Here is a 22169-nt window from a genome sequence, read left to right on the forward strand (position 1 = left end):
GAACATCCAAAGTCCTTAACAAAATATTAACAAACTGAATTCAACATACAGAAAACAATAAACACAATACATCACATAAGCAGAATAAAAGATAAAAATGGCATGATCATAAAAATTGATGCATAAAAATTATTTGATAAAACATGGCATTCTTTCATGATTAAAAACTATCAACAAATTAGAAACAGAAGGCAAGTATTTCAATGCAATAAAGGTCATGAATGACAAACCAACAACTAACATCATACTGACAAGGGTAAAGATAAAATTTTTCCTTCAAGGAAAGATTGTCCACTTTCTCCACTCTTATTCAACAGTCTTAACTAGAGCAACCATGTAGAAAAAAATTAAGCAAATGCATCCAAACTGGACAAGAGAAAGTAAAACTGTCCCTGTGTGCAGATGGTATGATTTTACACATAAAAAAAATAATAAAGTCTACACCAAGAAGAAACTCTTAAAACTAAATAAATATTGGGTCCTCTGAAAAGTCACAACACATTGTACATTGTGTGTCATGACTTTTCTGATGATATGCAGTAAAGTAACAGGATACAAAATCAATACATGAAAATCAGTAGCATTCTTGCATAGCAATAATGAAACTTGCTGAAAAAGAAATCAAGGATGCAATCTCATTTGTGGTAGCTACAAAAGTAATTTAGAAACTAGGAATAAGTTTAACCAAAGAAGTGAACAATCTCAAAAAAAAAAAAAAACCTATATATAAAGCACTGATGAAAGAAATAGAAGACAAAAAAAAAGGAAACACATCTAATGTCCATACATTAAAGGACTAATATTTTTAACATGTGCATATTACTCAAGACAATCTATAGATTTTAATTCAATCCCTCTTACAATACTAATGGCATCCTTCACAGACATAGAAAAAATTATAAATTCACAAGGAATCAAAATAGATACCAAATAGCAAAAGCAATCCTGGGTAGAAGAAACAAAGCTAGAGGCATCATACCACCTTACTTGGAAATATACTACACAAAGCTATAATAAACAAAGTAGCATAGTAGTGGGGAAAAAAAAGACATATGAACCAATGGAACAGAATAGAGAACTTAGAAATAAATCCACAGACTAAATCCACAAGCTTTCCAAAATCATTCACTGAAGAAGGATAATCTTCTTAGTACAAGATACAGAAAAAAATGGGTAGCTATATATGTAATAAACTACTGGAATCCTCTCTCACCATGTACAAAAAATTGAACCAAAATGGATTAAAGACCTATACATTAATACTCAAAGCGATGAAATCACTAGAAGAAAACAGACGAAATGCTTCAGGGCATTAGTCTAGGTAAGCCTGTTTTTTTTTTGTTTTTTGTTTTTTGTTTTTTTAATGACCAAAAGGCACAAGTGTTTGCCAGAGACACAGAAAGAAGAGGAAGAAAGCTTCTCACAACTGGGCCTAGTCATACCACAATCCCTAGACCTTCATTTGTCCATCCTGTCAGGATTTGAGGGAGGTATGCACACATGCCCAGCATGTTTTTCAAGACACCAAAGCTGAGATTTTGAAACACAGTCAGCCATGTCAGATCCAGCTCTCTACTGGGCAGCCCTTGAAGATTTAAGAATGAGTGACATGATCAAAAATAGACAAATGGGGTCCAGTAGGTGGCATAATGGTTACATTACTGCTCTCCCACATAGTCAACGGCAATTTGAGTCCTGGATCCAGCAGCTTGAAACTCATGCCCGGCATGTGTGAGTGAGTGAGCAAAATCTGGAGAGGAGAATGGAGAAGGGATGGTGGCATGGTCATCCACCCTGGGGGGCGATTTCTTGCTTTCTGTCCTCTGTTTCCCTCTGTCTCTCTGGCATGTGCATGCACCCTACAGAAAAAATCTCTTTCTCAAAGAAAGAGAAAAAAGAAAAAAAGACAAATAGAATATATTAAACTGAAAAGATTCTGTTCACCAAAGGAAAAAGTCAAGACTGAAGATAAACCTACAGAAATGTGAGAAAATATTTGCAGGACAGATATCCTACAAGAGATTACTAACCAGGATATATATACATATATATAAAAAACTAAAACAATTTATCAGCAAAAGAAACTAATGCAATTTTCAACACGGGCAATCAATCTGAACAGACAGTTCTCTAAAGAAGACATACAAGTAGACTATATATATGATAAAATGGTCACTATCACTAATTATCAGGGAAATGCACATCAAAACAACAATGAAATAACAACATTATCCCAGTTAAATGGGTACTATCAAAAAAACAACAATTGCTGGTAAAGATGTGGAGAAAGGAGATCTTTGGTGCACTGTTGGCCGGGACATCAATAAGTACAACCATTATGGAATACAGCATGGCTATTCTTCAAAAAACTAAAAATAGGGCTGTACCCATAGTACAGTAGTTAAATGCATTATTGCAGTTAAGTGCTGCACAGAGGAAGTCAGATTCTACATGGCTGATCAGGGTTCAAGTCCTGGCTCCAGGGCTTTAAAAACATGTGTGCCCAGGATCCTGATGAGATTAAGAATTAGAGGAGGAAGGATTATGACCAGGCTTTGTTAGGGAGTATTCCCCCCTCTTTCTCTAACACATATAAATGCCCTCTACCATATTTTTTTTAAAACTGAAAACAGATGTACCTTATGATTCAGTAATACCACTACTAGGTAAATATCCAAAAGAAAGGAAATAAGAATGTTGAAAAGATATGTACACTCTAATATTTATTGCAGAGTTATTCACCAAAGCCAACATATGGAATCAACTTAAGTATACATCAATGAATAAATGAATAAAGAAAATATGGTAACTATAAACAATGGAATATCATTCAATCTTTGATAGAAAACAATGAAATTCTGTTATCAGCAACATCATAGATAAGCATGGAGGAAATTACAGTAAGTGAAATAAGCCAGGCTCTGAAAGACAAATGCCACATGTTCCTTCTCACTCATTATTTTTAAATTTGCTATAGGTCACGGAGAGAGACAGAGAGAAAGAGGAAAAGTAAGAATGCACTCCCAGGGAGGAGTGACCATGCCATAAGCCTGTCTCTTCTATTTTCCTCTTGGGATTTTGGGCATGCACGCACATGTACCCAACAGAGCTACCAATCCAGAACTCAAATTGCAGTTGGCTACATGGAATCCAGTTGCCTTAACCACCATGCCATTTGGCTGGCTCTAAAATGATAAATATTTCATTCTAACCATTTCTAATACTTGTATTTCTAAAATGTACTTCCAATCCCCTTACTTTTAAAGTGGAAGATTAAGAATATTATTTAATTTTTGCCTGAACACACCAGGATATCATTATGATCATTAATTGTTATACTGTGCTATAATACAGTGATGACCTTGTGAGATCTTCTGGTGTGATGAGCCTTTTATCCCTAAACTAAATAGCCAAAAGTCCACTCTCAGCTTCCTGATATGGTCTTCTCCATCTTTAGCACTGAATATAACCACATGTTGATATCCAGAAAGATTTCTATGATCGTTTCTTGTTTTATGAATGGCAAAATAGTTAAATAATAAAGGAAATATTCTAACCCTGGTCTCAGTGTGCTTGCTTCTAGACGATATCCCTTTCCTTTAAACTATTATGGTGGAAAAACCAGAAAGTGTAAAAATCAGAAATATGCATTAAATAAGGCTTTTGATTTAAGTCAGTAGGTGCAGGGTAATGACTTTTCATATAAAGTAAATCTTGATGATATCTACTTTTCTAGCCCTGACCCCTTTCATATAATTCTAAGTTAGCAGCCATTATCCAAAAGATTCAGGATATCAGTCAGGCTACAGCTATGTGAGGTATTGTTATTTTTCTTTACTCATGTTTTTAGCACTTATGATAAACAAGTAGATTTTTTATATAGGCCTCCACTTCCCTGGATACTTTCAAGGTTCTTCCTGCTTACTATGACATTGATAACCAGCTAACTTTTCTAAGTAAATAAAGACACATAAAAAATTATCCCAGTACACATGTTGTTCTACACTCTAATCAACAATGAATGGAAGACATAGAAAAGTTCTATTTCACTGTTTCAAAATAAATATTCGGGACCAGCAGATGGTGCAATGGCTATGGTGCTGAATTCCCATGTAGTCGACCAGGGTTCGAGTCCTGGACCCTTAGCTTAAAACTCACGCCAGGTGCATGCGCATGCATTTTAAAGATTCTAAGAAGAGAATGGAGGAGAAGGGATGTGGTGTAGCCATTCCCCTGGGGGGTGAGTTCTCACTTTTTGTCTCTCTGTATCTCCTTATCTCTCCAGGGGGTACATGCATCCTATATCAAAAAATTCTATAAATAAATTAATAGATAAAATTAACCTTCTAGGGAACCAGCAGTTAGCGTAATGGCTATGTCGCTGGACTCCCATGTAGTCGACCGCGGTTCGCGTCTCGGACCCGGTGGCTTAAATCTCATGCCGGGCGCGTGTGCGTGCGTGCCCAAGATCCCGAGAGGAGAATGGAGGAGAAGGGATTGCGGCATGACCATCCCCCCTGGGGGGTGATTTCTCGCTTTCTGTCTCTATGTCTCTCTCTGTCTGTCTGGCGAGCGCACACAACCTATAGCGAAAACCTCTCCCAAAAAAAAAAAAAAAAATTAACCTTCTACCATCAATATTTTACTTCCTTACTTTGAGGAGTTCCAAAACTGGAACTGAAGATGACCAGGAACTGAAAATGAGATGTTTTTCTCTGTACTCCAAATGTATCAGTTCAGTCATTAGAAACAATTAAATTCAACTCTTATACTCAGAGAAACCAGGTGCCTTGAAGTATCAAAAATACCTCTCAAGGGTCACAGTGTCCACTATATTGTAGTCAAAAATATTCATCAACACACAATAAGATATGATAAAGGTAGAAAATATTTTATTACTGTTTTCAGTAAAGTCTGATTTTATTGTTGCTGAGAGCACCTTCTGTTGTAAATCTTTCTTGGCTGTTTCTGAACAATGTCAGTAAGTTGTACCTTTTTGTACTGAATGACATTTAGTATTATGTAAGTTATAATCTATATCTAACATTTTAGAAGCTAAGCTTTTGCAGAAAATCATAGAACATTAACTGTTATGGGAAAAAAATGCTAGTTACCTAGAATATGTGAACATAGATTAAAAAATCAAATGCAAGTTCAAAGACTGTTCACATGCTCACATCACATTTACAATTTTGTGACAATAATGCATAAGATCACAGAGCATATCCTGATGAGTCTCCAGTGTACTGAACTGTAAATGATAGTTAATATTTAGGTGCCTGATAGTTGGATGTTCTAAATATCTAGACTAAAACTACATGAATGATTATACTATATGACTGATACATTTCAACCTATCCAACACATGTCATTTGAAGAAAAAAAAACTGTTCAAAATGTTTTAAAACACTGAATCTCAGGACCAGCAGTTAGCGTAATGGCTATGTCGCTGGACTCCCACGTAGTCGATCGCGGTTTGCATCTTGGACCCAGTTGCTTAAAACTCACGCCGGGCGCATGTGCGTGCGTGCCCAAGATCCCGAGAGGAGAATGGAGGAGAAGGGATTGTGGCGTGGCCGTCCCCCTGGAGGGTGATATCTCGCTTTCTGTCTCTCTGTCTCTGTCTGTCTGTCTGGCGAGCACCACCGTCCTATAGTAAAAAAAAAAAAAAAAAAAACCTCTTAAAAAGAAAAAAACACTGCTGAATCTCTCTCTCGGAGGGAGACATTTAAAACTGTGTCACCTTTATTTTTTTCTTTTTATTTAATTTTCATATATATATATAAACATGTACACAAACATTATGACAATTCAAATTTTTTCAACATAAATATATAATTTTCCATTTGCTCCACTGAATATATCTAACAAGTCTGGTGTAGCTGGAAGAATAGTGAAGAAGTAGAAAACCCTGGGATTTGATCTCTGTCTGTGGTGTCCCCTCTGGGTTCACCTTAACAGCTGTGAAGCTCCCCAGACAAGACCCTCTTCCTTCCAGGCTCCAGTGCTAGTCAGAACAGAATACATCCAGGTATCTCCATCTCTGCCTATGCTGTCCCTTCTGGGTTCAGCTTTGAGGCTATCAAGTTCCCCCAGTCAGACCCACCCCACCCCCCAGACCTTTCTCTTGCTAATTTTTCTCTTTTCCTTCACCTAGGACAGAATTCATCCAAGCATCTCCATTTCTGCCTCAAGCGTGCGTCACATGGTTTTATATTTTTAAGCCAATTTTATTTTCTGCAGTGTAAATTTTGTTTTTTTCTCCTCTTTTTTCTAGTTCTTTCCTTCTTTTTCCATTGCTTTTCCTTCCTTTTTCTGTTTCCTACTTTCTTTTTCTTTTACCTTACTTTCCTATTTTACTGCTCAGCCCTTACCCACACTACCTAAAGAAGTCTAGGTGCATAGTAGCTAAATATCTGAACATTGTGAGTTTTAGAGAATGCTTTGCCCCTCACTATACTGGTTGTAAAAAGAGGGAAACTCCCCTTCATAAATCCGATTTCAAAACTACTCCAGTGATTCCCACATTAGAGGACACAGTAGAAGGGAAAAAATAGCACCGAATTATTTCAAAGTAAGAGAAACACACAAGCTCACAGTTACAGAATTCTTCTCCAACAAATTAGCCAAAAGGGAATTCCTCAGATAAGAGACTGATAATCAGAAAATACAGGGAACTCAAGCAGCTTACCCAGAACAAAATGATTAACCCAATTATAAGATGGGAAAAAGAATAAATAATTCTCTAAGGAAGATATACTTACAGCCAAAAAGCATACAAAAAAAATGCTCAACATCCCTCATCATAAGAGAGATGCAGATCAAAACCACAATGAGATACCACCTAACCCCAGTCAGAATGGCAAAGATTAATAAAAACAAAAAATGATAAATGCTGACAGGAATGTGGTAAAAGGGGAACTCTCCAACATTGCTGGTGGGAATGTAAATTGATCCAGCCATTGTGGAGAACAATATAGAGGTTCCTCAAAGACCTTCAAAAGGAACTACCATATGATCCAGAAATCCACTCCTGGGTATTTACCCAAAGGACAAGACAATGCTCAGTTCAAAAAGCACTTGCACTACTGTATTTATTGCGGCATTATTCATGATTGCTAAGATATGGAACCAACCCAAATGTCCACAAAATAATTAATCGATTGAAAAAGTGTGGCACATATACTCCATGGAACACTATTCAACTATAATGAACAAGTTTTTCCAGTTTTCCCCTGGCATTTGATAGAAAGTAGACATGGAAGATTTACTGCTGAGTGAACCAAGTGAGACTATGAAACAGAGACATTGTATGGCTCCACTTAACATGTACCGACTATCTACATTCTATGGTAGAGACTGAAAGACTGGAGGACATAAAAGCATTGAAAATTGTTATGGACACTGGGGACAAAATGTAAGAGAATGGTAGACAGAGGCAGGAAGGGAAATTTGGAGAAAAATGGAGAAGTAAGGAATTTGGGGGACACAGTTATGGTTTCTTGCCTGCTGTGTGGCACATATCATGTTGGGTAAAATCGCTTTACAAACTAAATGATGTATAGTGATTGAATGTATAAATAATAAATAACAATAATAATAATAATTTTCTTGAGAGGTTTTTTCTATAGGGCACGTGCGCTCGCCAGAAAGACAGAGAGAGACAGAGAGACAGAAAGTTAGAAATCACCCCCCAGGGGGGACGACCACGCCTCAATCCTGGCTCCTCCATTCTCCTCTTGGGCACGCATGCACAAGCGCCCAGCGTGAGTTTTAAGCCACCGGGTCCGGGACTCGAACCACGGTCAACAACATGAGAGTCCAGCTACATAGCCATTACACTAACTACCGGTCCCAATAATAATTTTTTTAAAAAAGATGAAAAAAAGAAAAAACCCTGGGATTTAGTTTTGGTTTAAAAAAACTCTTTAGCTTAGATATAGCTTTGCCATTTACCAAGCAATGTGACCTTCAGCAATTACTTCATCTCTCTGAGCTCCAGGGAAAATTCTATAAAAAATGCAGATAATACTATATTCTTCATCCTAACACAGGATTGTTGTAAAGATCAAATAACATAATGTATTTGAAAGGACTTGGTAAAATTGTAAGGCACTGACAAGTTATTGTTATTATCACTTAAACATGGAAAACTGAAATTTCAATTAAAAACAGACCAAATCTATATATCAATTTGACTTGTAGCAAACAATGCCATGTAAATCCTTATTGTTGGCTTCTGAAGAAGTGTGAACAATAAGTTATTAGCTTAATTTATCTTTAATTAATGCTTCTCATACCTGGCATAACAAAATACTTCCACATGTTGAATGGTTCTGTCCTTCTTGCTAAGAGTGATGGCTTCTTCATTTTCAAGGATCTGCTCTTGCCATGTTAGATTTTCATTCACATCGTCACTATTTTCCTAAAAAAAAAAAAACAAAAAAGGAAAGTTTTTAATTAAACTGAGCAATCTGAACCTATAATTTTCTGAGAAAATTTATATCTAAATTCATACTTTTCCTTTCATTCCATCAAAACTCAAAGATAGTTATCACTTCAGAGTCACTGAACCAACTCCAACAAAGTGTGTCAACTTCAGTTTGACTTGTCACAACCAACGCCACGTAAATCCTTATTACGAAAGTGAAGCAAAGAAAACAATGAATAAAATCTATACCATAAGCTACCAACAGGTTATATTTTTGTTGAGGCACTTGACTCCCATATGGCCAACCACAGTTTGAGTTCCAGACCCAGAAGCATGAAAATCATATGGGGCGTGTGTGTGTGTGTGTGTGCCTAGAATCCCGGGTGGAAAATGGAAGAGAAGAGATTGTGCCATGGTCGTCCTCATTACAGGATGATTTGTCACTTTCCCTCTCACTGTTTCTCTGCCCAAGCAAATGTGCACTTAAAAAAAACCTTTAAAAACAAAACAAAACTATACTATTGATAACTAACTCTAGTTTATATTAGTAGATCTACATCAGGATTGGGACATTCAGATAAGGCTATTTTGACATTGCTTGAGAATCAGGACAACTAATTATCTACATGTGAGGATAAAGCATATTTAGTGTATGAATTTTTGTGGGTTTTTTTGGTTTTGTTTTGTTTTATTTTTAGGTTTTTGCCATAGAGTGTGTGTGTACATCAGAGGGAGAGGGAGAGATAGTGAGAGACAGAGAGACTGAGAGAGGGAAAGTGAAAAATCATCCCCCAGTGGGATACTCATACTGCATTCCCTTCTCCTCCATTCTTCTCTTGGGAGTTTGGGCATTCACACAGTGCAACCATTGTGACTGTCAAGCCATTGCTTGGGTTCTGGGACTCAAACCATAGTTGGCCATGTGTGGGTCCAACGCATTAACCACTACATCACGTGCTGGTCCCTGTATTACTTGTTAATAACAGTTTTCATAATACTTAGATGTCAATATATCAGGCTCAAAATGAAGCCCTTTATTCTTGTATTTTAATTTTTTTTTATTTTTTCATTTCATTTTCTTTTATACATTCAATCACATTATTATTTGGCTTATAAGATGGATATTTCAAAAGGTGAACATTTCTCCCTAGTACACTTGATAAAACTACAAAATATCTTCAACAGATAATACCACATTTATTTGTACTCTTAATGCTTTGCCTCCCTATTTTTCTTCTAAATGTCCTTCTTCAGACCCTCCTCTTTCACACACACTTTATCTGGCATTTACATCTATATACTGTGCTTCTATATCCTTTAGTCAATTAGTTTCAGTCATAGAATGTGGACAATCGGTATATATTAAGTGGAGATATACAATTCTTCTCTTCCATAGCCTGGCTTGCTTCACTCAGCAGTAAATCTTCCATATCCATCAACTCACTTTAAGATATTTGAAGATTGGTAACTAGTCATGTCAAATATTGATTATATATAAAAGTATTTTTGAAATGTACATAGCACAAGATAACTCAGGACTTTATAATATCAATACCTGAATACTTTATATCCAGAAAGACAATAAAAACAAGAATGTGTAATAAATTATATAAACTTTCACCAACAGATGAAATTGGCCCCTTAAATTTTTCAGTAATTCTTAATTACATTATCTGGAGAAAATTATATGATATAGTAACATATAGGCAATTCTTAAATATAGATAGAGATATACACACACACACATATATATAGTTACATATATGTATGTGTGTATGTATATGTATACATACATATGTATCTATATATATGTGTGTGTGTATATGTATATGTATATATATCTATAGATAGATAGATGAATAGATAGATAGATAGATAGATAGATAGATAGATAGATAGATAGATAGATATAGGGTCATCAGGAAAGGCATGACGCATTTTTGCATGGAAAAACAAAGGAAAATATGTCATGATTTTCCCAGTAACCTAATATTACCTTTTCAAAATGTCAAGGATCAATTTTTGGGACCAGCAGTTAGCGTAATGGCTATGTCGCTGGACTCCCATGTAGTCGACCATGGTTCGTGCCCCGGACCCGGTGGCTTAAAACTCATGCCGGGCACGTGTGTGTGCATGCCCAAGATCCCGAGTGGAGAATGGAAGAGAAAGGATTGCGGCGTGGACATCCTCCCAGGGGGATGATTTCACACTTTCTGTCTCTCCGTCTCTCTCTGTCTGTTTGGTGAGCGCATGCGCCCTATAGCAAAAAACCTCTCCAAAAAAAAAAAAAATGTCAAGGATCAATTTTTAACCAGTTTAAAATTTTAAGTGATTTAATAAACATATATGTCAGAGGAAACTTTTTGAAAATGTACTATATATACTCAAGGAACTAGTAGCAGAATATAAGTACAATATATTTTAAGTAAATTAATCAAAGGAAATTTCCAAACTTACAAATTTCATAAAGCAGGGCAATACTTATTTTTAAAATGTTTTGTTGTCCTCAATTAACATGTTAGCCTGAAGTAAAATAGTGGCAAACAGCTTTTACCATCAAGTTTAATATTAGATAGTTTAAAGGGTCTTCAGAAAATTTCTGGAAAATGTGTATTATGAAAATACTATACATGGATTTCAAGATTTTTTTACACACCCAAATAAACTTGTACTTTAACTCTATTTTTCCACAAACTTTTGAAGTCTCCTCATAAAATATCCTACCATAAGCAGAAGATAATGTGAAGTACAAGAATTTTCGATGTAGGGACCAGCAGTTAGAGTAATGGCTATGTCGCTGAACTCCTCCTATGTAGTCGACCGCGGTTCGAGTCCCGGACCCAGTGGCTTAAACTCACACCAGGTGCATGTGCATGCATGCCCAAGATCCTGAGAGGAGAAGGAATTTCGGTGTGGCTATCTCCCCTTGGGGGGTGATTTCTTGCTTTCTATCTCTCTGCCTCTCTCTGTCTTTCTGGCAAGTGCACAGGCCCTATAGCTATAATCTCTCAAAAAAAAAAGAAAAAAACAACTTCCCAATGTGTAGATGTGGGGTTACCAGTCTAAGAAAATAACTATAAAAAAAAAAAGAGAGTGATAGGAGAATATATACAATGACAGAATCAAGACCCTAGAGTAAAACAAGTATTAAAATACAAGAAACTTCTGGGACCAGCAGTTGGCACAATGGCTATGTTGCTGAACTCCCATGTAGTTGATTGTGGTTCGAGTCCTGGACCTGGTGGCTTAAACTCACACTGGGCACGTGTGGGTGTGTGCCCAAGATCCTGAGAGGAGAATGGAGGAGAAGGGATTGTGGCGTGGCCATCAATCCTGAGGGGGGATTTCTCGCTTTCTGTCTCTGTCTCTCTCTCTGTATGCACTATAGCAAAAAACTCTCAAAAAAAGGAAAAAAAAAATACAAGAAACTTCTAAAAAGACATTTTTATTTAAATAAATCTAACCCATTACCAAAATCTATTTTTGTAAAATCCTTTATTCATCAAGTTTTCCAGACAACTAGAATTTATCTGGCTATTTTGTTGGTATTGTTGTTCTAAGAATCTAAACTAGTTCTTCTTTTTTCAAAGAATTACTTACTTAATTTTTATGTAAAGTACAAGAACTTTACATAATATCCTATCCATTAAAAAAATTACTAAATTCATATTAAATTTTTTACAGGGTATGCGTGCCCACCAGAGAGAGAGAGAGAAGGAAAGTGAAAAAGCAAGTCACCAGGCATGGGACTCAAACCATAGTTGGCCATGTGGAAGTCTGGTACCTTAACCATCATGCCTTCTGCTGGCCCCCATAGTCTAAATTTTTTTTGTTTTGTTTTTATGAAAGTACTAAATACACCTAGATATAAGGTGACCTTCATACACACTTCCCAAGGATAAGGTCCAAAAAAAGGGTGTCTCATCAACTTAAATGTGAATATTTTAGGCATATAGGAAAAACAGTTAAATGTCTACTTATCATATTTACTCTCTTGGCTACACATGGTTTAAATTATTTTTATGACACACTACTTTGCTTGTTTCTCCACATTATCATTTTATGCAATGACATTCAAATTGCATTTCAACATCAATGTCTCTGTCATGAGAACCAGTTTTGAGACATATATACCATTAAATCAATCACTATAACTACAATGCTTAGTATGGTGCTTGACACACTGTAAGTGCCTAATAAGCCTAAGCTATTTTATTCATAGCAACAGAATAGAATTTTCTGTAACTTATCACCTTCTTTCCCAGTAGTCTCAACTCTTAACATATAGCAGTTTCTGATTCCATGTATGATGCTCTCAACAGGAATTTCATAATTTTTTTCAAGCACATATACCTATTCACATAAAATTATGAGTTTTAAAATTTTGTCTTATAAAAATTGGTAAATTCCATAACACAACCACTCCCCATGTTGTCCTCTAAGTGAGATCTAAAAAGATTGTTTACAATGGTATTCAACAGCTATAGTACTAATATCCTATCCATTGAAAAAAAATTACTGAATTTATAGTATATCTTTCTCTGCTTTTTCTTTTTACTGATTTTGTCACATGATCTCTATAAACATGCAAAATCATGACTGACTGAAATAATTTCAAATTAATGTGTCTTTCTCAAGGAGTTTTTTTGTTCAAAATATACTAACTGAAAGACTAACTAGTAATATGTGAGATTTTACAAGGATAGGAATATTGTTTCCAATAGATGAGTTTTTGGGGAAAAAAAATCTTGCCATATATTTGAGCATACAGGCAGGAAATGGTATCAAGTATATATGATTTACCCTTCAGCCAACATATCTATTTATATTTTAAAAGTGTTATCTAGGGAACCAGCAGTTAGCGTAATGGTTATGTCACTGGACTCCCACGTGGTCGACCGCGTTTCGCATCCTGGACCCGGTGGCTTAAAACTCACGCCAGGCACATGTGCGTGCGTGCCCAAGTTCCCAAGAGGAGAATGGAGGAGAAGGGATTGCGGCGTGACCATCCCCCCTAGGGGGTGATTTCTCGCTTTCTGTCTCTATGTCTCTCTCTGTCTGTCTGGCAAGCACACGCGCCCTATAGCGAAAACCTCTCAAAAAAAAAAAAGTGTTATCTATATCATAAGGAAATCAGAAAAATATTAGCTGAAAAAACTACTTTTCAGATTTCTTATTCAATGTAAGTGAATAAAAATAAGCTGTAAATCCTGTATGACAGATGAAGCTTAGATTTTCATTCATGTAGGATTATTATGTGACACAAAATATAACCTAGTGCACTAAAAGATCAGATAATATCTTTACCTGATATTCTTTTATCCAGGACAACAGTCCTGAAAAGCTAAAACTGGCCCAGTTTCCTCCATAGTAGCTTCTTCTGTAACAACAAGAGAAAAAAAAGAAAAAAAGAGTAAAGAAATGGGTATATATCATGTCACTAATCTTCAGCAATAACTCATCTTTGACCCTTAAATTCATTTCATTTTCTAATATTGCTGCTGAAGAACTCAAAAGCACACATAACTGGGACACTGACACAAGAGAAAATGGCACACTGGAATAAAAGTGAGTTTCTCAGATCTCAAAGGCAAATTTTCATTGCATAAGTGCATAAGAAGTTTAAAAAAATCTTTGGCCTCTTAGAACCTTCTCCACTGATCATGTGAACAACTAGACACAGGCACTAAGTAACATGAACTTTTAATGATTCCTGGTAACAAAAACAGCTAGGAAAAAAATCTTGATAGATCTCAAAGAAAGTCAATGGAAATCTAATAAGTTTCTGTAAGCATTAAATCTCCACTACCACCAAACTCATTTCCCACATTAAAACACACACATATACATACGTACACACAATTGGCTACTCTAGATAAAATGGAAAGCCCTGTGCTATTCTTAGCCTTCAGGGACCAGAATTGAAGTAAATTCCAAGACAGTTATTCACATCAAGATTTCGTTAATATTTCTAAGAATTATTTTATTTAACTTTATTATTATTATTATTATTAAAATTTGACCAGAGAGAGACAGAGACAAAGATGGAGAGAGAGAGAGTGAGAAAGCAAGCTGCCAAGTTTTGGACTTGAACCGTGGTCAGCCATATAGGAGTCCAGCACCTTTAATGACCATGCTACCTGCTGGTGCCTCACATCAAGATTTCTAAAAGTAAAACAGAAACAAAATTATCACTGATAATTTTTAAAAATTAAACAAAAATAAAACCTTTACTATGATTTTCGAAATTACTTTATCATAATCAACTGTGGACATAGCCTGAAGAACAGTGAAATTTGAGGCTCAAGTATGTTATCAAATAATCACTGCTTTGCTCTAACAGACAAAAAGAATAAATCAAACACCTGAGAAAGTAGGCGTTATAGGTGACTACTTTACTTATATCTGATGTCTCTCTCAGGGATGATGTAAATTCATATGCCGTTCAAAATTTCCAGTGGGATTTAGAATTTCAGTTATATTAACGATTCTAGATAGCTACCTCTTGGTGAAATGTTGGAATAAGGAAGCTGAAAGCTATGACCCCTTGCATTAATAAGGACAGTGAAGGAAAAGGTAGGCAATGATAGAGATAGAGAATATGGGGAAGAAAAAGAGAGGAATGTGAGAACTGGTGGTTCTTCCACAGCAATTTATACCCTATTCTCCCTTATCTGAGAATAATACACTTCTGTTATCTATTCTTATCCTGCAAATGTTAACATACAACAAAACTATCTTTCCTGAGGGGAGGAGCCCTTAAGCCATGTTTCTATATTTTTGTTGAGATATCTAGATTTCTTTGAATCATCATAAGGTCATAGTAGCACTGACTAATTGGTAGCAGCTTCAAGATCAAAGTAAAATGTTTTGAATGGATACACCAATTTATAAGTAATAAATGTCAAAAATCTAACATGGAGAGGGTATATGAAGGTTTCTGAGGTCACAGAAAGTAATAAAAAACCTACAGATAAATTAGATTTTCATCAAAATTAAAAACTTATCAATAAAATCTATAATTTAAAAAAATGAATTGACCAGGCATAAACTGGGGGAAAAAAATTCACAAAGCACATCTAACAAAGATTGGTACACATGATAAAGAACTCATTCATCTTAATAAGATAAATATTAAAATTTTAAAGTGAGTAAAGAGTTTGAACAGACACTTCACAGAAGATGTGGTTAATTATCAGATGAAAGGTGCCCAATAATTAGTCCTTAGTTAAGTGCACACTAAAATAAGCAACGGAAAATCAGCATAAAGAGGGCCAGCCCAGTTGCATAATGGTAACTCACTGCTCTAGTAATGCTGAATCCATATGGAAGGTCATAGGTCTGGTTTCCTGGTCAACCTGTACATGCCAGCAAGTCTGCAGGGAGGGATAAAGTTCATGGCATAAGGTCCTTGATGGGGCTGCCTGTCTATTTGTATATGTGTATAAGTCTCTCTCATGAAAAAGAAAATGAGCATGATGAGATCTAGGACAGTTAAGAATCCACCAGGAGAGTTAAAAAGAAAGGCAATACCTGGGTGTGATGAGGATGGTCAGAATGCTCATATATTTTAGTAGGAGTGTAAAATGGCACAAACACTGGAAGAGTATCTAGTAGTTTCTTACAAAACTATGCATACACCTACCCTGTGATCCAGTAATTCTATCTGTAGGCAATTATGCACATGAAAAACATACATTCACCAAAAACATGTACAATTTTTTTCACAGCAGCTTAATTCATTAATAGTCTCAAAATGATAACAATCCAAATATAGTCATCCCCTGGTATCAGTAGGGAATTGGTTCCATGATCCTGGTGAATAGCAAAATCTGAGGATGTTCAAATACCTTATAAAAAATGGCATAGTACTTACAAAAAACCTATGCATATCCTCCCATATACTTTAAATCACATATAGGCTACTTAAAATACCTGATCTAGTGTAAGTGCTATATAAACAGTTATTTTATTGTTCAGGGAATAGTGACAAAAAAACTGTACATATTCAGTACAGTTACAACCATTATTGGCCTAATCACATAGTACATAGAAATAATGTAATATTTTCAGTCTACAGCAGGTTAAATCTGCAGATGTGGAGCCTGCAGATATAGAGGGCACCAGAATCCATCAATAGGAAAATATCGTAGATAAGCAAGCTGTGGTACATCCATAGGATAGATACTATTCATCAATGAAAAAGAATAAACTACTGATATATAAACAACATAGATGAATCTCAAAAACATTATGATGAGTAAGTCTTAGCCAAAGAGTACATGCTATATGATTCCATTTATATGAAATTCTAGAGCAAGCTAAATTAGTCTATATATATAAAAAAAAAAAGCCTATGATAACCGTAAGAGTGGTTGTCTTTGAGGATAAGGAACATGGTATCAGGACTTGACTAAGAAAGAGCATAAGAGAACTTTCTGAACTGACAGCAGTGTTATTTATCTTGATTTTTTTTGTTCTTGTTTTGTTTTGCTTTGTTTTGTTTTCTTTTTATTGTCAATGAGCATGTGGACTCACCAGAGAGAGTGAGAAAATACTCCTCCAACGGAATTTGGTCATGCTGCAATCTTTTCTCCTACATTTCTCCATCCCATCAGGATTCTGTGTGTACACACACACACACACACACACACCTGGAATGTTTTTCAAGCAACCGGGGCCATGATTTGAACCACAATCGGCCATGTGGGACCTGGCATTCTGTGCCCAACACTTAACCACTATGCTATGGAGTCAGCCCTTAACAAGGTTTCTATATTAACAAGTGGATGCATTTGTCAAAATTTATCAAGTGCTTGGACCAAGTAGGTGGCATAGTAGTTAAGGCTATTGGATCCCACATGGCCAACAGCATGGTTTTAGGCCTGGATCCAGCCACTAGAAAATCATGCCAGGTATGTGCGCATGTGTGCCCAAAATCCTGAGAGGAAAATGGAGGAGAAGGAATTGTGGCATGGCCATCTCCCCTGGGAGTGATTTCTCACTTTCCCTTTTCCTCTCTCTTTCTCTCTCCAGCAAGCATCTGCAACTTATAGCAAATTTAAAAATAGAAAATAAAAAATCAAATGCTACACTTAGAATCTGTGTATTTCACTGAATGTAAGTTTTCTCTCAAAAAAGAAACCTAAACAAATATTTAACTCTAGTTGGTTATATATATGTTTAAGTGTTCAGGACTAAAAATTACTATATGTGTAAAACTAACTTTGAAATATGTAACACCTTACAACAATAAGATAGAATACAGGATTGGTAGTAGAATGAAGACATGGACAGTGATGTGATAAAGCAAATATACAAAAATATACATTGTAAAATCTAGGCAGTGGCTACATAGGTGTTCATGGTATAATTTCTTCGGCTTTTCTTTAAGTTTGAAAATTACAGTAAAATGTCAAGAGAAGCAAAATTAATCAAAGATGAGTTTTCAAATGCTAACCATGATGTGGCAGTTTCCAAGGTATTTCTGCTATTATAAAAAACCTAAAAAAACTTGAAGAGGGCCATCTTGCTGTTTCTTTCCATTATTAAATGACTTGAGGTCAGTTCATGGTCAAAATCTATTTTTCTCCTCTATACTTGGTCATATGGTTTTTGACATAGCTAATTAGTTCTAGTATTTTTCCATGCAGCTCTTTTCAACTTTTCCTGATGATGTGTTCTTAACATCAGCATCTGGTGATCTCATCTAATTATGTATGTACAAGGTAAAACATGGTTTTCATTGCTATGGTCTTTTGGACAAAAGAGAGTAACATAATTATTAGTATACCCACTATAAAACCAGTACAGATTCAACTAAATTCATTTTGCTATTTGTATGGTTCTAAATATGGTTTATAATATCCCTTAACAACAATGCCAAAGACAATAGGTCTCAAAATCAATATGACAAAAAGAAAAGGAAAAAAATCAATATGACATTCTAATGTGGTTTCTGGAACAATATTGTACTGAAATAGCAAAAACTCAAAGCTTACAAAATATGTTCTCAATTTTATCTTTAAAGATATAATTTTAGAATTCTGACATTCAAATTGAACTTATAAAATATTATTTCTACTGTCTTTAAACTGCTTCTGTAGGGAATAATAAAGCTAGTTATTGGTTTTGTTTTTAAAACCTCTAAGACAGGATTTATTTTAAGGATAAAGTGAAAACGTCCTAACTTTAAAAAAGATAGAAAAAAGGGTATGGCACATTTTCTGCCAATTTTGTGTCACAAGTGCCTCTGTACATCAAGTAAAGGAAGAAGTATTTTATGATGAAGGAAGTTTATCTCTATTGTCAGGAACACTATTTCATATGATGAAAAAAGACTTCCTTAAAACTAGTTTTCTTATGGAACTGGAAAATGAGTATTCATAATATTTAAAGAACAAACTTAAAACTAATGTCTAAATGCCTCTAACATTTCATGATAGGAAAGGGAGGTAAAATTTTCAGCTGCAATAGCAAAAATCATGAATGAAATATTTTTATTTCCAAAAGCAGAAAAGTTCAATAATAAGAATACTGAGATATAGTTCTGTTGTATAAAATGACCTTAAAACTCTAGAAAACATGGTTTTAATCTTTCTGAACTTTCACATGGCTTACTCAAAGTACCACATAAGTTTTTCCAGACACAATAAGGAAATGAGTTACACAACTGTCTCCCTTAATATCACTTAATAAAACAACTGAAAAAAATAGTATTAAAACAGAAACTCAAGATATTTCTCATCCTGTACATAGTGTTTAATTTTAAAGCAACATCACTTCCCTAATGTTTCCTAATAGAAAAGAAATATATAATATTATAGGTGGACACAAAGAAAGTTGAACTGTATGAAAAGAGCCTATTAATTAAACCCTAACAATCTTTTTTCCATTGTGCACCATAATTATAATTCAGTATTGAACATTCAGCAGCAGTCATAGGTACATGTTGCTAACCTACATACTGTATTATGAAATGACTTTTATAACCAAGTCCAAGAACATTGACAAAAGATGGAGTCACTGACATTCAGGCACATTCACCTGGGAATCGTTGTAATTATTAAGAAACTCAAGAGCTGGAACTGTTTTCTCACAGTTAGCTGCTGTGGTGCAAGTTTGCTCAATGAGAAAAGGAAGTAGCAGGGCTCAACCTCTAGACCACCTTAGTCCACATGCACTACCCCATCCAATTGCTTTTCCTAGACTAGTAGCAGTACAACTTTTCACTGACGGCATTTTTTAATTTTCCAAGTTGTTTTCACAAGTATTTTCTCATGGCTTCTTCTAGTTATCTTGTAAAATAGATAGAAAAGGTGTTATTGTATAGAACAGGACACTGAGACCTGCACATGTAGACATTAGACACTAGTCAGGGTCACACAACTACAAATGGCAGTACAGCAACTGAAACTCAGTTCTCCTGAACTCTAATCCTGTCTAAACCAGTTAGTATCATTTAATCCACAGAAAAGTATAATGGTCATTGTGATTCAATGAACACTTAGATATGGAATAGCACCTGGTCCTGATAACTAAATTCACCTTTTCTAAAATGTATCCATATCTATAACATGAGCTATTAATAGGCGGGTCAAGAGAAATGCACAATGATAAAATAAATTTAGAAAATGCTAAATTTAAAAGGTTACACAACAAAAAAATGGTTTGTTCATGACATGGTTTTTCAGCATCATTAAATGTGTTAATGTCCACTGCAGCTCCCCAAGAGGGAACTATAACAGTATATATAGCATTTCACAAATTCAGATGATTAATGAGCACTTTTTATAGAAAACCGTATATATATAATTTTAGTGTTTTTGTTTTGTTTCGGCTACCTTTCAGCTACCAATCCTTCTACTCCATTCCTCTTTCCTTTCAGGATTTTTAGACATGCACATTCATGTACCTGGCATGTTTTTCAAGCAGCTAGGTCCAGGATTTGCACTGTGAAGTCAGACATGTGGGATCCAGCTGCCTTAACTATCTGGTCATGGAACTGGCCTGAACAAGCATTTTTTAAATATTAAGGTTTAACAGAAGATATTTTAGGAAATGGCTAATGCATGTTAAATGGAAGGAGAAAAACAGGATACCAAGTAGGTTGAACTTGACATTTTACATTTACTATTTCACTTAAGCCTCACAAAAATACTAAGAGATTGGTACTCAGGAATCAAAAACAACAACCATGAAGATGACAATCTTATCGAACTCACTCTGCTAGGGAATGGCAAAACCCTGGATTTAAGCACAGGGCATATGAGTCCCCAAATCCTATGCTCTTTCCACTATATAACACTACCTCCCAAAACCTACAAGATTCAAATATTTAAAATTATGCACATAAGTATATAATGCAAATACTGGAAGTCAGATCTATTTACAAACAAAGTCTAAATTTTGTTTCCCTGCCCTATTTGATATGGATAATAAAAATGGATTAATAATGTCATGATCATATCTGTCCTAACATCAGAGCTTGAGGGGGGTATTCATTTCCAGCAATTTCAACCAATTGTATTGCCTATCTCACATTTAATGTGCATAAATGTCTTTATGTATGACAGGAATAGGAAAATAACAATATGGCATGTCTACTGGCACTTATTTGCCAACTATTACTGAGTACAATATACTAGGCCTTTTGAAAGATAGTATATTTCATTTAAATTTGTCTGGAATACTAGAAAAAGTAATGACATATCACTACGTTCCTAGTGACCAGTAACAGAACAGACACGGAAATATAGTGGACTTACCTCCGACACAAATTCAAATTTACCAAAAGTTCCACACATTTTATACATAAGAAAGCTAAGCTTCTTTTACCACCTCCTCATCCCAAGACCTTGGAAGGTAGACCTCCACAGTAGAATGTGCAAATACAATTCTAATTCTGGTCTAATGGAAGACCAGACTCTTAGTTAGAATTTTTTTTTTTAAGAGTGATCTTTGCTATAGAGCATGTGCGCTCACTGGACAGACAGACAGAAAGCAAGAAATTACCTCCCTCCCCCAAGGGGGAATGGCCACACTGCAATCTCTTCTCCTTTAGCCTCCTCTTGGGATTTTGGGTAGGCACACATGCACATGCACCCAGCATGAGTTTTAATTTGCCAGGTACAGGACTCAAACCATAGTTGACTGTGTGGGAGTCCAGCAATGTAACCATTATGCCATCTGCTGGTCCCTGTTTTTTGGGGTTTTTATTTAATTGAAAAATAAAATCGGGGATCAGTAGATGGTGTAATGGTTACGTTGCTGGACTCCTACATGGCTATCTATGGTTCAAGTCTCAGACTCAGTGGCTTAAAACTCAGGCCAGGCATATGAGCATACAAGCACAAAGTCCCAAAAGAAGAATGGAGATGGGACTGCAATGTGGCCATCCCACAAGGGGGTGATTTCTGTCACTTTGTTTCTCTGTGTCTTTAAAGAGAGCACATATGCCCTATAGCAAAAATCTCTTAAAAAGAAAAAGAAAAAGAAAATTGTACATTTATTAGATGCAACATGTTGTTTTGAAATGTTACTTGGTTTTAAAAGATTCTAATGAAGGTACAGGATGTTGACTTGGCAATTAGATCAGTCTGCTAGAAATATCAGACTGTGTTCTCAGTCCTTAGGACTAGAGAAAAACCTTCCTATGTTGGTAATTATTAGTCATTCCACACTACTCCACCAATTAAAATCCATTTATAGAATGCCAAGACAGTACATAAAATGAGTA

At 35.5% G+C, this 22169-nt stretch overlaps 1 protein-coding gene across 2 annotated transcripts in view; it reads right to left on the reverse strand.

The window, feature by feature from the left end:
• Positions 1 to 22169, reverse strand: part of CHM (CHM Rab escort protein) — a 225283-nt gene that overhangs the window by 136699 nt on the left and 66415 nt on the right. For both annotated transcript variants that reach the window (XM_006167014.3, XM_006167012.3), the window contains exons 3-4: positions 13739 to 13811; positions 8301 to 8425 (exon numbers count right to left, since the gene is read on the reverse strand). In XM_006167014.3, the coding sequence (XP_006167076.1) occupies positions 8301 to 8425; positions 13739 to 13811 (198 nt within the window). The remainder of the gene's footprint in view (positions 1 to 8300; positions 8426 to 13738; positions 13812 to 22169) is intronic.

Source organism: Tupaia chinensis, unplaced genomic scaffold (assembly GCF_000334495.1).
Source record: "Tupaia chinensis unplaced genomic scaffold, TupChi_1.0 Scaffold144426_1, whole genome shotgun sequence".
NCBI classification, from domain to species: Eukaryota; Metazoa; Chordata; class Mammalia; order Scandentia; family Tupaiidae; genus Tupaia; species Tupaia belangeri.